Below are 17179 nucleotides of genomic sequence, written 5' to 3'. Positions count from 1 at the left end.
AAAAGTTTCTAATCTTTTTAAAAATATAGACATAAGAAATTTAAATCGTGAATAACCCTTACACCTTTTAATTTTAGTTTTATTTTTAATATCAACTGTTTATGACTTACAAATTTTTCATCGAATGTTTACACATTAAGAAAAACCTATAAAAAATTTCATCAAATGTGTGCCACACATAACACATTAATAATATCAACTGTTTATGACTAACAAATCCGGCCTTAAATTGGTAAAACCTTTGACCAAAAAACGGTAAAATCTCCAAAAAAGGAGTCCACATGGCAATATCCTTCTTACACGTTGATAAATGAGTGATAGCATCAGAAGCTTTAGCAACTCTCTACTCATTTCTCTCTGTTCTTCTTCTTCAATGGACGAGACCAAATCGAAGATAGACGAAAAATGTAGACGTCGCACTAAAGCCACACCCATTTGCCGCGAAACTGGGGATCACGTCCATTCCCCTCCCACGCGCATAACCAAATCCACGCGCCCTCCTCACGCGCCACCGCCAAACCTCGAATCGATCTTCCGGCTCTCTCCCGAGCCACGCTACGGCGAATGCAGGAAGAATCAGGCAGCCAGCGCCGGCACCACCGCCTACGACGGCTGCGGCGAGTTCGTCAGCGCCAATCCCGGAGAAGATTCTTTCGATTGCGCCGCATGCGGCTGCCACCGCAGCTTCCACCGGAAGGAATCTATCTCCGACGGTATCCTCGAAGTTCTCAAGATTTCGCCGTCGCAGTTTCGCCAGATCTTCTGCTCTCCTTACGGCGAGGCCGAAGAGAAGAAGAGGATCGCGGTGGATCGATCCCGCGAGGAGGAGGAGGCGGCGAGAGCGAAGAGGTTGAAGACGAAGTTCACGGCGGAGCAGACGGAGAAGATGAGGAGTTACGCGGAGAAGGTGGGGTGGAAGGTTAGCTCCGAGGGTAGAGAGAGAGTCAGAGAGTTTTGCGACGGGATCGGAGTGACGAGGAAGAATCTGAGAGTTTGGATGAACAATCACAAGGAAGCTAACGGCCGAGTGGATGAGGAGGAGGAGGAGGGGAGGGTGAAGAGGTTGAAGACGAAGTTCACGGCGGAGCAGACGGAGAGAATGAGGAGTTACGCGGAGAAGCTGAGGTGGAAAGTGGGCCCTGAGGATAGGGAGGAGACTGAAGTGTTTTGCAATGAGATTGGAGTTAATCGGAATAATTTTATGACCTGGATGAATAATCACAAGGAGGAAAGAGACTGATGATGACAATTAAACTTTGTATTTCGTTTCAATGAAGTTTTTAGTGTAATAATGTATGAAAAATAAAATAACATAAAAAGAAGCATGTATAAATAAATAAAACAGCTTTCATCATCATCCCTTTGCTCAATTTTGTTAGATGAATAAAAATTTAAGGAGAGTACTTGGAAACATGAGAAATGAACATACATCAGATGAAAGTGTGACCACGGTGGTTGCATACAATTATGTCTGACTACATTCGAGTGGGCCAGAGAGAAGCCAAGTTTGTTAATCATAATTGTTGCAGCATGGATGTGAATATAGCATCGTTTCTTTACCTGGTTTGGTAAATATAATATAAAAAACTGCCAATCACAATCTAAAGGTTTGATTACTACTTCGAAACAAGTCAAACAACTGAATAGTTTATGCATGATCCTCACGAATAGCAAGCAGATCATGAATACACCACCAACATTTAGACATTTTCTCCTATGTGCTTGCTAATGCTTCCTTTAGAAGTTACTTAATCAATTCTTTAGGCAAACCCATCAGGCTTATCTATTGTCCCAACCTGATACATCAACACTACACCCCTTATTCAGCATTCATGGTCCAAAAGTATAAAAATAACATAATCGACTTGTTGCAGAGCTTGTTCGTCGTTTATATTCAATGATGAAGAAGGAATACAAAACTCTAGACTTGAATCCAACTAAGGCAAAGAGAAATCCAACCACTTCTTCAACACATGGCAACAATAGAGGATGATCGATTTGGAGTGCACCAGCCACCTTAAGCAGCCACCATATGCCTTCCTCGATCTGCTCACCAACACAGCCTTAGCTGTAGTAGAAACAATATTGATACAGAGAAAGTATAAATATCTTAAACTTGCACCAACCACCACTTACCAGTTTCTTGATATAATCTCCTCTGATATTTTGTTGAATTACATCTGTTACGAAATTAAAATATCATCAGCTGATGCTACTTGGTAATAAGGCTTCCGTTAGGGTGTTGTACTAGTGGTGAGCTTATGCATGGCGTTTTTACTCTAAACCAAAATCTTGACCTTAACCCAAACCGAAAAACTGAAATTTATTCCAAACCATTTATAAAAAAAACATTTTAATGGAAATTAAAAGTTATGTACTTTCAGATTCAGATACACCCCGTACCGAACCGAAGTCCGGACTCAGATCCAAAAATATTTGTAATTAGTTAAAGCAAATTAGATATTTCAGAATATTTAAAAGATTCTTGTAGTTTTTTATTTGTTATTTTAGTTAGTTTGACTAGTTTTCATTGAATAATTTAATATTTTTTCCGTTCATAAATATAAGATGTTTAGGTAGAAACACACATATTAAGAAAACTACTTTTGTCGGCTCAGTTGATGCAGTCAGGCGAAAATCCTCATACGGCAGGTATAATTGCCGGCTGTAGAATCGTTTGTAATATTTCTCATAGTCGTAATAATATAATTATCCAATATTAAAAAAAAAAACTTTTTTCTAGAAAGTATCATGAAAACTATAAATTAATGGTATTCAACCAATTACAAAATAAATTATTAAAATATGATTGAATTCACAGTTTTTAATAAAGTAAAAGTTACTTAAAAAAATGAAAACATCATATATATTGAAACATCAAAATTCTATAAAACATCCTATATTTAGGAACATAGAGAATATATTTTAAGTATTTTTGATCAGTTTTTTAGTTTATTTTTTTGAAAAAAGTTCGGACAATTTCATTATAACTTGATCCGAATCAAAGCCGAAAGAAACTGAACCCGATCCAAAAGTTAGTAAAATTGGAATGAGACTCGTGACCATAGGTATCAAAAAGATGTTTTGTAAACAAAGACACCATTCAGTGCGTTTTGGCAAAACCGGTTTTAACCAAAATAAAGGAAATAAACCATTTCGTTTAAATATCACGTGGGGGCGGGTTAAGAAATCTTTGAAGATTGTTTTTAGCCATGACTGCTCTTCTTATCCCCATCCTCCGACCTTTCTTCACTGAAACCCAAGCACCAATCTCTGCTCGAACCTCCGATCATCCACGCACTCTCTCACGTCGCGACGCCCTCTCTCTCTCCTCCGCCTCTGTCCTCCTCTTCTCTCTCTCTCCAACCGATCCCGCTTTTGCCTTCGGAATCTGTATACACACACACAATTGTGCCGAAGTTTTTAAAACATTCTTTGAATTTTGAAAAACAAAACACTAATCCATTGGTGGGTGGGTTTAACGCAGCAGGACCTAAGGAGTGGTTGAAAGATCAGAAGAAGAAGTCGTCCAGGTTCTTGTTAGCTCCCATTGATGCGTCTCGTGAAAGCCTCCGCTCTGTTTACCTCTCTCTCAGTACAATTTACTCTCTTTATCTGCTTCCCAAGAGTTTATTTAAATTTAATTTAATTTAATATATTTTTTCTGTAACACTAAGCAACTAGAGAATCTGATTATACGGACAAAGATTTGGAGAGCCTCCAGAACCTGTTAAGGTCTTCTGCAAGAGATTGTGTTCCTAAAGAGAGAAGCTCTATTGTCGATTTTCAGTCTAAAACCGGAGTGGAGGTTTCTGTTTTGTTTTCTTTTCATTCTCTCAAGTGATGATGGAGGTTTGTTTTTTTTTTAAATGGAGATGAATGATTTTTTTCAGGTTTGCACATTCAAGCTTGTTCTGAAGAATGCTGCTTCATTACTAGATGATAAGGACCCTGTCATACTAAAAGCAGAGAATATACTAAATGATCTTGCTAGGTAAATTTTCAATTTATATTAGCAAGAATTTTTTTTTTTTTGAATATCTTGTTGCTTAATGATTTGGCCTGTTGATTCCGCTCTTTTATGCCACAGGTCCTTTGGTTCTCTCATCGTTCTGACGAACGGGATTGATATGAACCTTCCTTCTGATAGGTTAGTCTTTCCTCATTAACGCTCTCTAAACATGTTAATTATTTTCTTTCATGTCACTTAAACAGCACACTGCTTTAATTTTGTTTTCAGAAAAAAGATTGCAGATGCAGTTATGGAGGCAATCTCTTATCTTGACAAGTTTGAGAAGAGTGTCAAGGACTGCCTTGAGATCTGAGATTAAGTGTGTCTGTTCTTCTCTTCTTTATGGCTGTTTAGGGGTACCATCGTTTTGTTACAATTTGTGGAAAGGGAGAGACGACAGACATCTCGGTTTATATGTAAAATAATCATATGCTTGATGCTGAGCATGACAAAATAGGACTTTTGAGTTTATGGTTTAAAATAATCATAAAACCGGATTTCTTGAGCTTGTCGAACCAATCCTTGTCTCTGATATCAGTTGCTACTCCTACTAGTGACTTCGCCATTATCCTAAGCTCATTTCTTGAGTCTACTGCAGCTTGGACTAGACTTGTTTTGGCTTGCAAAACATCGGGAAAATCAACTTGGAATACGTCACTTTTCTTCAACAAGTTTAGTCTGTATGATCTCGCATCCATTCCTAAAATTTATTTACACCCTTCTTTGTTATCTTAAATTTTATAGATCATAACATGTGTGTTTAGACTTTAGACATTATTGTTCTTGTGTGACTTTTTCTTTTCTATATCAGAGATTGTTTTCTTCTTGTACTCCTGAGACGAATAATGATTTGTCTGGTATATAATGAAGGAATGTTGCAAATTGGTGGATAAAGAAAAAAGAACCACACATAAAACACAAAGGCATACGTTCTCGTATGCTTGCTTAACCATTTGCATTTTATTTTCTGCTAAAAAAAGAGCAAACGAGTGGCTCCACACTCAAGTTGCCTCAATTACGAGACTACTGCATTCATGTAATGATTTTGACCAACTAAATTCAGAACTCGACTGTCCACTAGTTTTTAGTTCCTTTTTAACTTGTTTTTAGGGGTGTAAGATGGATATAAATAAAACCATCAGCATTTATGGACAACTAAGTCTAATAGTACGATTAATTTGTCCAAGGTTTGATGTTGTTTGCTATTGTCATTCTCATTTCTGGAGAACGTCATGTAATATGTTCAGTTTATCAATAGAAAAAATCTGCAAAACTAAATTATGACTCTTATCATTCACACGGTTATGATAATAAATTTAAATGTAAAATACCTATTGAACTGAACCCAGTGATTTGTTTTTTTTGGAAAATGATTGTTACCAAAACTTTATTGTCAATGTGCAATGCCAATTTGCATTCAATCTGATGGTGCGTAGGATCTCGCTCAATGTTCTACTGAAACCTGTGAGAGATCGTGACGACAACTTGAGGTCCATTAGGTCGATATGTAGTAAATCTATTCTACATTCTAAGTGATGTTCCACACACACACACACAAAAAAAACATTTTAGTACCATATACTGTACTAGTTTTAATTCATAATTTTGATCTCTTTTGTTTTTATATTTAAAAGGTATGGTTTTTATTTTTAATTAGTTGTGTAACTTTCATTAATATCTTTTGTGTTTTGCCAATATTTTGGTAGTATAATTCGCTTTAGCTGAACATTCATCAATGATCTGATTCAGAATTGAAAGACTAGCTACTGAAGAAGATTTAAATATTTTATTAGTCAAGGTCATTATTCATTCATACAACAGACCAAGAGATGCCACACATGACACAATACAGAATACATAAAATCTTGCAAACACATATGAAAGAAGAAATCTTAAAATTTCAAATACAATTCATTATTTTCGATCTCGATAAATTGTTTTACGCTTTAGTCAAAGCTGCAGTAATATTTTTTCTTAAAACCGTGTAAACCGATTTCCACCCTTCCTGGGTAGGGTGAAGTCCATCCCAGAAGAAAGCAGACCTAGGATCATCACATAAGGTAGAATTCTTGAACTCATGCTCGTCGATTTGAAAACATTCTATGAACGGGGTTTCAAACACCAGAATATCTGCATTTCCATTAACCGATAGTACAAAGCCTTTATACGGTTTATATATATATTAAAGATCAAAATCTTAAAACAATACTCCTTGATTAACAAAAAAAATTGTTGTAGTTAACTTTTGTCACCTGGGATTTCTCCTTTGTTATTGATGACAGTCAAGAAGGCATTGTTGTATTCTATGATGGTAAAAGCCGAATGATTGGTCTCATTATTGAGCTTGGCCACTACTTCGTGCAACAAGTCGTTGTGGTGTCCTACCAGAAAGTTTACAGCGTCTTTGATAAATGGGGAGCCCTTTGCAAAGTGGGGTATGTACCCTAGCGGTTGCAATGATGGTACTGCTATCTTCTTGATTCCCAAGGAGTGGATTCGCCTCAAATTCACCTCGATTTGATTCACAACTTGCTTGATGAATGGTAGGATTGCCTGGGAAACGCAATAGAGTTAAAATTTGCTTAAGGACGAAAACAATTTTTCACTTTAATGCACATACTAGACCAATACAAAATTAATATGCCGACTGCATATCTAGTTTTCTTTTTCAAAAGACTCAGTTATACAAAAACAAATTATACAATAGAACCTCCATAAATTAATACTCGATAAATTAATAATTTTTATGAATTAATAAATTTTGCCGGTCCCAACTTGAACCGGTTCAAAATTTGACACAAATCGATTAAATAATAATATAATAATTTAAAAAAAAATCATATAAATATATGGTCCCATTAAAATTATAAATTAATAATTTATTATGTATACATATTTTATATAAGTAAGAATCTATTATTATATGGTTTGTTTTATATTCACAATAGAATTATTTTTATATTTTCTTAACACTTGATATATTTTTGATGAGGTTTAGTGATATTATATCTAAAACCACATTTAAGTTCTATGCAATTTATATTATATACAGCAAATAATATAATAAAATTAATATAAATGTCAAATTTCAAAAAATAATAATTAATATCTGTACACTAAAATCAAATATTTTTCTTATTTTAGAATAAATATATCTTAAAATAAGGAAATCTAAATAAGGAAATTTTTGTAAATTAATATCTCTATAAATTAATAAAATTTCAAAGTCCCAACATTATTAATTTATAGAGATTCTACTGTATAACTAAAATTGAACTAGACATTTTATGTCTAATTTAGCATATTATCTCCTAATAATACTGACATTCTTAAGCATGTTTTAATTTTACTCCATAACAAAATTAAATTATATAGGTAAGAATCCTGCACTTTATTTTTTTCATAACATTTTATGTGAATTTCTAATTTAGCATATTTCTAACAATACTAAAACCTCATATCGTAAACTGACATTCATTCAATAAACTAAACACCTATTTAATACAACTATTTAAGAAATTAAATGTTATAATAATCTAATGTGTGATAGTGAATTTTGTTTGTAATGATCTAATGTATAAATAACGATCTATTTATATTTAACGAGAATCCTATGAATAATTAACAAACAGTAAAATTGCCCTTCAATCGCACGAATTGGCAAGATTATTTCAAATAATGTTTCTATGTATCTATATTATTATTTAAAAGTTAATTTGTTTATTTGTCATCTTCTCCATAATTTTAGGATAGTTCATTAGTTTAGTTATTAATTATAAATTAAAATTTTATCTTCTCCACAATTTTAGTATAAGTCTTTATTTTAATTAATATTATAATATAAAACTAAAATTTTATACATATGTCATTACTTTAATTAAAATTATTATTTAAATTTTTATCTTCTCCATAATTTTAGGATAAGTCATTATTTTAATTAGTATCATTATATAAAATTTTAATTATATTTATTTATTTATCATGATATTTAAAATAATTAATAAATATTAACGTAATTTATGATATATATAATGTTATTTTTCAAATAAATTTTAGTATATATATATACTTATTATTATATTTAGGATATTTACTTAATAAATAGATATTAATAATATCTATAGATAATATCATAATTACGTTTATCTTAGATTTAGTCTAAATTTTTAATGACTAATATTATAGTCAATTTCTCTGATACTTTTTGAAAATATTGATATAAATACAGATTTTTACAATATTAAAGTTAAAATCAGAGGTAAAACATCACTTAAAAATACATCAAAAAATATAAATTGTACTTATGTACAATATTTTATATAATTAATATTAAAAAATATATTCATAACCAAAAATAAATTAAATTTTATTTTTTTATCAAAAAACATCAAAATCACAAATTAATTTATGCAATAATGAATTCATCCGTAAAATCACAAATTTTATTTAAATAATATATTTTAAACCAAAATAGTAAATATTACATAAACGACAAAATAAAAATTAACTAAAGTATTAAAAGTATATGTAAGCATGAAAAATTAGGACTAAAACATTAAACAACATTAACAATCTGAAAAATAATAAACATAATATAAATATAATCTAAGAGAATACAGAGATAATGTTTTGTAATACATTAAAAAAATTCATCAAATTATAAACATAATATAAAAGATTACAGAGATAATGTTTTATAACTTATTATTTTTGTGTTTGTGTGACTGCTTTTAAAACCTAAGGACACTATTACTTTATTGATGTTTTATTGGTTGTGTTTGTTTATAATACTTTCAGTCCTACTGGATTTATTTTCAGTCCAACAAATACAATAAGTGTTTCATTTCAAACATAAATTTCCTAATTTGATTATTACTATAGAATTTTTTTTATCTAAAATCAACATCCCATAAATAAAAACTATGAAAAAACATAATATAGTATACTGACTATCAATATGAATATTATTTTTTTTTAATTTCTAACTAGATTATGACCCGTCCTTTGAAGGACGGATATATTTTTTGTTTTTATTTTTTTAAGAATTTAATTTTTATATTTGTGTTTTTGAATCATATTTGTTTTTAATATTAATTTAATTTAATTTAATTTTGGTAATTATATTAAATATGCCAAGTTGCATAACTATACATATTATATTTTCTTAGTAGTTAAATAACATAATTTGTCAAGAATATTTGTACAAAAAAAAATCCGACTTGGAATCGACCCGAAAATCAAAGTCTCATACTCTATTAAACATGGCTTATATACTTGAATGGTTCTTAAAGTGTTATATCCGAAGACCAATATTAAACCTAACTTGCATCGAAAATTGAACAATTTTTTGAAAAATGTTTGAAAAAATTACTTTTAAATATATTACGCTATATATATATATATAAATGAGTTAATATGGTCTTCATTAACTCTAAGTAAAATCACATTTAATAAAAAAATTTAATCAAATAACCTATTTAAAAACTGTTAAACTAAATGAGTTCATATAAATATTTATTTCTATTAGAAGTCCACTAAAACCTGTTAAACTCTATTTTAACATCATGTGCTTTGTTAATTGATAAACTTAATGTCTGTGTAAAAGTTTCTTAATTTTAAATGCTTCTTATTTTTTGGATAATGTATAGATTACATAATCATTTAACTTATTTGGTATTGATCAAATTTGTTTTTAAAATTTTTCATATAACAAATATATGTGTTTGTTATAACTGTCTCAAAAATATAATAATTCATTTCCAAAATTTTGGTTGATATTTGCGTAGTCCAAAAAAATAGGAATTTAGTAAACAGTTATTATCAAAATAGGAATTTTGTTTGTATCTTCCTTGCTCCCGTGTTTTTTAGGTAAGCAGTTATAAGCAGTTATATATTGTTTCCTTGCTGCCGGAATTTTTTAAAGTAAGCAGTTATATATGCATATAAGGAGTTATATATTGCTTCCTTGTATTTTTAAACTTGGACTCAACTATTATCAATTGGACATGTTCCTAATTTAATAGTATTGATATTAATTTAAAATTTGTATCTAATTTAATAATTTAATTTTATAAAAAATAAACATTAGAATTAAAAATTGGTAGGTATTTTATATATTAATCTGCACAAGGTGTGGACTATCAACTAGTTTTAATAAGATAAATAGAGTAATATCTATTTTAATATACTATTTATTAATCTATTTAGCTAACCTTTTGTTCAAGAAAAATAAACTATTAAACGTCAGTGTTTTCTTACGATAAGGGGACGCGTGGAAAGGAAATAAAGGTAGTCGTTGCCAGCAACACTAACGAGAGCGACGGACGAAGAAAGGTCGGATGGAGAGTAGACATTGCCGAGGAGTTGCTCAAAAAGATTGATCTGACCGGTCATGTTAGGATAATTAACCTGAGTGTCGAACACTCCTGTTCCTCCGTACGCAAAACTCATTCCGTATTGTAATCGTGTCTTATCCACGTCATCTTTCTTGGAGTAGGTCACTGGTAACTTTATCCTTAGCAATTTGGCTGTATGGAGGAAACATGTGTTTCAATACAACCAAGGAATATTGATGAAATTGTGTTCAGTCAAACAATTCGACATATATATTTAACTCATTAAAAATATAAATATGCATGGGAAGATGGTAAAGAGGCTGTAATAGAAATTTGTTATCTCTGAAACCTCAAAAAGACATTTAGTTTGAAACAGAGGAAGTAGGTGTGTTTCCTTTCACAAGTTTTTTATGCGACGCTGAAGTGAATTTCCTCACAAACTAGATAATGAAGATAAATCTTTAGCTTTAGGCTCCAAAAGGAAAAAAGCTTAAATAATAGAGAGGTACCTAGAAAATCTGTGGAGATATGGCCGTCGGAGAATCTGCCAGAGGGTTTACCCGGATAAGTGATACCGTAAGGGAATGCCCATGCCCCCTTATCAGTAGTCTTTGTGTTTCCAGTATCAGCATAAGAATCTCCAAACACAAACAATTTATTTCGACCGGAAAAGCGAAGATTCTGATTTGAACTCTCAACTACATCGATATCTCCTGCCAAAGTGATGTATAAGAAACTGTAGTTTTATATTAATATACTACTATTTCATATGGATTCTAAAGATTCAGTGGCAATATTGACAACTTAATATAAATTTTACCAAATAGGAGAGAAAAGAAAACGAACAGTAACAGCGAGGCAAAGAGTTTCATTAAGGATTTCATCTTAATGTTTAGAGAGACAATGTGGATGAGATGGGATGAAGGAGTGAAACTTAGATGATTGAGATTGAAGTGGACTCTTTTTTTATTTATAAACCTATAACCCCGACAATATTTGAAAATAATAAATTTTAAAGAGTATATATATATATATATATATATATATCATATATATAATTTTAACTCATTATTTATAAAATCCTACTTTATAATATTATATATCCTATCCAAATATGTATCCCTAGGTTCTCTATTATCTATGTGTAAGTTGTATTAGTTAAAAGCACAAAAACTGAAAAAGTTGTTACTTTTCAAAAAGTATCCTTTAATATATAAGCTCAAAACTGTTCACATAATATGCAAAAAAATAAAAAATACGTTGAAATATGAATAACAAATAATATTTTGAAATAAAAATAATTATGAAACAGAAAGAGTACTAAAATGAAGGGGAGCTAGTTAAATGACCATTGTTTGATCCAAATTAATGACTTAGATTGGTATCGCAAAAATGTACAAATTTATTAATGATATAAAATTTAATTTTTATATCATGTTACTAAAAATATTATTGTAAGTTAAAGATATAAGAATTCATTAAAGGTTATTTAGATTAAATATAAAATTAAAAATAATAAATAATAAATATTATGCACTTGATCACATATAATTATTTAGACATCAATAAACAAATACAGTTATATATATATATATATATATATCAACTAATATTATCTGTTTAATATTACAGTATTTCAATATCATTAATCTATAGCTACGTTTATAGGTTTTATTTGTATATTTGATTACAAAACATTAATAATTAATATATAAACACATTATTCTTTTTACCAAGATAAAATGAATTAAATCTACATCACATCTATGAATATTTAACTCATAAAATATTTATATAATTATAACTCCATGACTAACAAAACGTCAAAACCTAGAAATACAAGGCCTACCATCATCCCTACACGCAAAATTTAAAGCATTTATTTGGGCACTGAAGTATATTAAAAAAATTCGACAATTTAGTATTACGTTTGTAATAGATTGTTTTCAGTTTGTAAAATTGGTTTTGGAACCAAAAATGGTTTGTTTATGCAACATACTTTGAAGATATTCATCGCATGAAGAAAAGATTTTCTACTTTCCATCTCACACATATACCTCGGAACACAATAACAGATAATCTTGCACTGGTGCACGAAGTCAGTCATCCTATTTGGTCCATATGAACGTATAGTCACCCGATGGTTATTAGAGTATTAATTAAGTCTCTTTATGATGAAAAAAAAAGAATAGTAATGAGATATACCATTTCTTGTAAGAGAGTATCGGGGGAAGATTTGATTTCAGACAGCGTGAAACTAGTTTTTTAATTCTAACTCGTGAATCTCCATACAAAGCTACATGATAGCACCCAATAGGCCAAATGGCCAATACAAGACCACCATATTTACTATAAATTTAGCGAATTTAATACATGCTATACCATAATGATTCAACTTTAGCAATTGGAGAAAAATAATATGTCAAAAAGAAAAACCAAATGAAAAATATCTAATACATGTGTCTCATTAATGGAAAATACAGCCCTACCCAAATTTAGATGCCCAGCATAAACTTATTCTCTTACTCAGTTTCTGTTTGTTTTATGCAGGCAGAGAGTGGTTCCCCTTTAAACCGTTTTAATTTTTTATTAAATTCTTGATATAAGTTGGTTAAGTTTCAAGATTATATCAAACGTTGATCTGTTTATCTGCATATACCATGTTTTGAAATTTGAAATAATACACATAATTACCCTCCTAGTGAAAAGTGAATGAGTGTGAGTAAGAAAATGACAATCTATGTAAAATATACAGAATAATGTAATTGAGTTTATAAATATTTGTTGGTTCTATCGATATCAATGGTTTAAATCACTTTAATATAGTGCAACATGTCATCAATATAACCGAACCAAAAATATTGAGAGAATCACTGCATAACACAGTACACTGCCATCAGCTTAACAGTGACACAAACGATTAGTCCCATATAACTCTTTCCCGAAAATGTACCGAAACAGGTTCCGTGCGGACAAGCGTTATCTGAGAAGTGAGAACCTTGCCTCCAGACTTAGCAACCAATGGGATTTAATAAAACAGCCTTTCCTATCTGTAGTGGTTTACAAAATAAACTTTCGTTAAAAGAAATAAACCGTAGGATATTTCTCTTATAATTTATGACTAGGTGATGATCAGCACAAGACGGATTAAAGAAATTATGAGTTAAAAAAATAAAAATCATAGTAACAAATAATACATGTTATATGACACAATTTTGTAAATTTTGATATACAGATCAATTAAAAACAAACAGTTTGGAATTTCCGACGTACCTTGCTAGCATGATTAAACGAAAATAAAATAATTAAGAGTAATAGTCTTCTTAGTAAACTAATATGTTATAGTTTTTTCACAATTTTCTATTGTTTCGCTGAATCCCTAAAATAGAAGAAGGATAAATGTAATCTATTAGCAATAATAGTTGCCAAATTAAATGGACAGATGAAGACATACATGTAAAAATATGAGCCATTATTATGACACATAGACTTTTTTGGTTTCAAGTCGGAGATGAAATTCTTGGCACTCATTTTCTGTTATTGTTCTCGGTTGTGATACCGTAGCTAGAAGTTTAGTATGGTATTTATATATTCACAATTGTAAAGTTCTGAAGTCCCTTATTGTTTGATCCCTCTTTGAAAATTTTGGAAAGTATTAAATGTAGAGAAATAAAATATAGGCAATAACATTAAAATTTATATTTGACTATAAACTTAACCGGATTTGAGTTTTATATATTGACTAAATAAACATGAACATGATGGAATATATTATGGTTTTACCTTATAGTTAATATCATATAACTTTGCAAAGTAAGAAAGCCCTCTATTAAATAGTTTATCCAATTATCAGTGTACCAAAGAGAGAATTTTTTTTCATCTCCAAAGAGAGAAATTATATGAAACAATTTATAAAATTGTTTCGGTTACTATTAACCAAAATTTACGAATCTTTGATGTACTATATAACAAAACCACTAAAAATATGTTTGTTTCAAACATCAAATAAGACAATGTTCACATACTATAATAGATTGGTGACAATGTTCATAATCAAGAAAATAAGATATGTGACAATGTTCACATACTACAATATATACTATCTGATAATAAATATATTATTGTTTTTTAAAACAAATGTCAAGCACTGCAGTAATATAATGTTACCACTTTCCTTCTCACCGCAAGAAAGATACATAAAATGAAAGATATACTATAATCCTTATCTTGTATTGTTTGGTAATGGCTTTACATGTAATTAGTGTAGACAAGAAATGACTAGTTAATAAAGGATGTGAGGTGGATTTTAGCGATGACACTTAAATAATGGTAAACTTGTTAATCACACATAAGAGCAAGGTTTAATGTTAATAATATTCTTCAAATAATAAGAAGGGGATACACATAATATTTAATAGATTTTTTTTCATGTTTTCTAATTACATGTCTGTCATTAGTGGGTCAACGTGACCCAATTATTCAACAATGGTTTAATATCCCCTAATTGTAGCAAAAAGAAAATAATATATGCGTGTCACAAATGGAAAATGTTGTTGTACCTAACATTTGGATGGCCAGCATATCTTTCTGTTATCCACAACTCAATTATTCTCTCATTTTGTCATTGTTCTATTCCGACTGAAAATGGATTTCCCCCTTTAAACATTTTTTTCTTCAATTTATGTTGGAACCAGTTTAAGAAGACAATTTACTGGCTAAACATTGAATTTGAGAGATAGTAATGTCTATTTGGGAATTTAGGAAAAAAAACTCTTATTAACCTTGGCTAAAATGTACAAAATGCACATTCGAAGGTAAATCAAAACAATTTATGGTAAAGAAGGTGACGCTCTGAAACGACGGCAAAAAATTTTACTTACTTTTTTTGAATCTTTTTTAAGTACCACGATTCTAGCTTCTCCGGCCATGGAACCGTCTTCTGATGCAGCGTAGATCATTCTTTCCTTTTTGGTTTTGGTGTTTTTTCCTTTATCGTTATTGATGTAAGATAAACGTTAACTTTTTCTTTTATTTTAAGAGACTAAGAATAAGACTTATGGATATAATGTTAGGCCATAATCCATGAGGACTTAGGACTTTTCCTATGAGGCTATGACTATATATAATGATCTCTAGGCTTTGCAAAGAGACACATTATTATTGAATTTATCAAACGAAGCTTTGCTTTCAATTCTTATTTACAGCTAGACCATTGGTGATCTCACGGATTCAAACTCGTAGGTTCTTTTAGGCATTTTTTGACTAAAAATTTGAAGCTACATTATCTGTTACGCTATAGTTGGTATCAGAGACAACCGTTTAGATTTCTCAATGTAAACCCTTCGATCATGGCACCATGAAAAGTCACAGATGATCAACTTGAAGAAATATGTCTCATGCTCGAGGAGTTTACAACTGGTCTACAAGCAGCTTTATAAACTTAGTTACAGCCTTACAAACGGTGTTACACAAGCAACACAACCAACATGTAGCTTAGGGAGACAGCCCTCAAAATCAACTTCAATTACGGGAGGCTCAATTCAACGCATTGGATGATGAAGTTTTGGTCGAAATGTGTTTGTTGAGCACAATTTTGATCAACGTCGACGACGTGGTGGTCATTGCAATGAGCGCCACAATGCTCAAGGTGATGAACATGACCAATGAGCAAACCAGCCAAATCGTTGGGAGTCCAGCTTTCGTTCCGACATTCCAAAATTCCATGGTACCCTAAACTCATATTTTATTATTGGATAAACATAGTCGAAGAAATTCTTAAATTTAGATAAGTCTCAGATGATGTACGGGTTTCGCTTGTTACAACTCGTTACAAGGGCCGTGCAATGGCTTGGTGGCAACATCCCAATGAATGTCGATGTCAAGACAACAAACCTCGCATTAACACGTGGGAGCAGTTGACTAAACATATGCACAATGGTTTCTTACCATTCAACTATGAATGAACCTTGTACAACAAGTTACAAACTTAAGACAAGGAACTCACAATTGATGAATATGCTACGAAATTCTTCTATATGACAACAAGGATGACATTGGGTGAAACCGAAAAACAACTTATCTCTCGCTTCACTGGAGGACTACGTGTGCAACTACAAGTCGCCTTCGCATAATTCAACCCGGATTCTGTGTTGGAGGCTCACCAACATATCATCTATGTGGAGATCCAACTCCGATCTTCTTGGAACTCAACCCTGCGTAAACGCTTTCAAATTTCAAGTGATACTTCGGAAAACCTTACCTCAGAATGAACTACACAACGTACTAATCCTACAAAACCGAGACAGAACACATACACCATCGCCATTTCTTGGCCAGCTCATACCAATGGCAATGCCCTTTGTTGAATCTCTTATGGAGAACGAGATCAGTTACAAACGACATGCCCCAAGCAAATAAAATGTGGTCTTGTCATCCAGGAAACCGATGATGAGGAACCACAATACAATGATTATGACGAAGAACATGATGAGACAACATACGTATTACATGGAGATACATGTCTAAATTTGGTCCTTCGTCACAACTGTCTCCTCCTGAGAGCATCGTAAGAGTCATGGCTGCGTAGTAACCTATTCAGGTCTACTTGCACTATCAACGGAAAAGTATGAAAACCAATTATTGACTATGGAAGATGTGCTAATTTTTTGTGGCCACAGAAACCGTACCTGAATCGAAGCTCAGCCAGACAAGCACAATTGCCACGACTGCCTCAATAGAGCTACCTGCGACCAAGGTTCATTCAAAGAAGTACATCTCAACCACCAGAAGAAATTTTGACATGAAACAAATTTTCACAGAAGGCCAACTCAAC

At 31.4% G+C, this 17179-nt stretch overlaps 3 protein-coding genes across 3 annotated transcripts; 2 read left to right on the top strand and 1 right to left on the bottom strand.

Annotated features, from left to right (window-relative positions):
• The first annotated feature begins 52 nt into the window (after positions 1–52).
• Positions 53–1354, top strand: LOC106447077 (zinc-finger homeodomain protein 13). Its single transcript, XM_013888933.3, has one exon. It carries the CDS (start codon positions 311–313, stop codon positions 1238–1240), a length of 930 nt encoding a protein of 309 aa, XP_013744387.1. The 5' UTR covers positions 53–310; the 3' UTR covers positions 1241–1354.
• Positions 1355–3133: 1779 nt separating this feature from the next.
• On the top strand, positions 3134–4531 carry LOC106435177. Its single transcript, XM_013876039.3, has 6 exons — positions 3134–3393; positions 3488–3595; positions 3678–3808; positions 3894–3994; positions 4091–4150; positions 4241–4531. Exons 1-6 carry the CDS (start codon positions 3213–3215, stop codon positions 4323–4325), a joined length of 666 nt encoding a protein of 221 aa, XP_013731493.1. The 5' UTR covers positions 3134–3212; the 3' UTR covers positions 4326–4531.
• Positions 4532–5779: 1248 nt separating this feature from the next.
• On the bottom strand, positions 5780–11303 carry LOC106450097 (GDSL esterase/lipase At5g03610-like). Its single transcript, XM_048739965.1, has 5 exons — positions 11168–11303; positions 10857–11060; positions 10271–10539; positions 6265–6565; positions 5780–6142 (listed from the first exon to the last, which is right to left on the bottom strand). Exons 1-5 carry the CDS (start codon positions 11229–11231, stop codon positions 5952–5954), a joined length of 1029 nt encoding a protein of 342 aa, XP_048595922.1. The 5' UTR covers positions 11232–11303; the 3' UTR covers positions 5780–5951.
• Between the last annotated feature and the right edge of the window lie 5876 nt (positions 11304–17179).

This window comes from Brassica napus, chromosome A9 (assembly GCF_020379485.1).
Source record: "Brassica napus cultivar Da-Ae chromosome A9, Da-Ae, whole genome shotgun sequence".
NCBI lineage: Eukaryota > Viridiplantae > Streptophyta > Magnoliopsida > Brassicales > Brassicaceae > Brassica > Brassica napus.
This window is presented reverse-complemented; position numbering and strand designations above follow the sequence as displayed.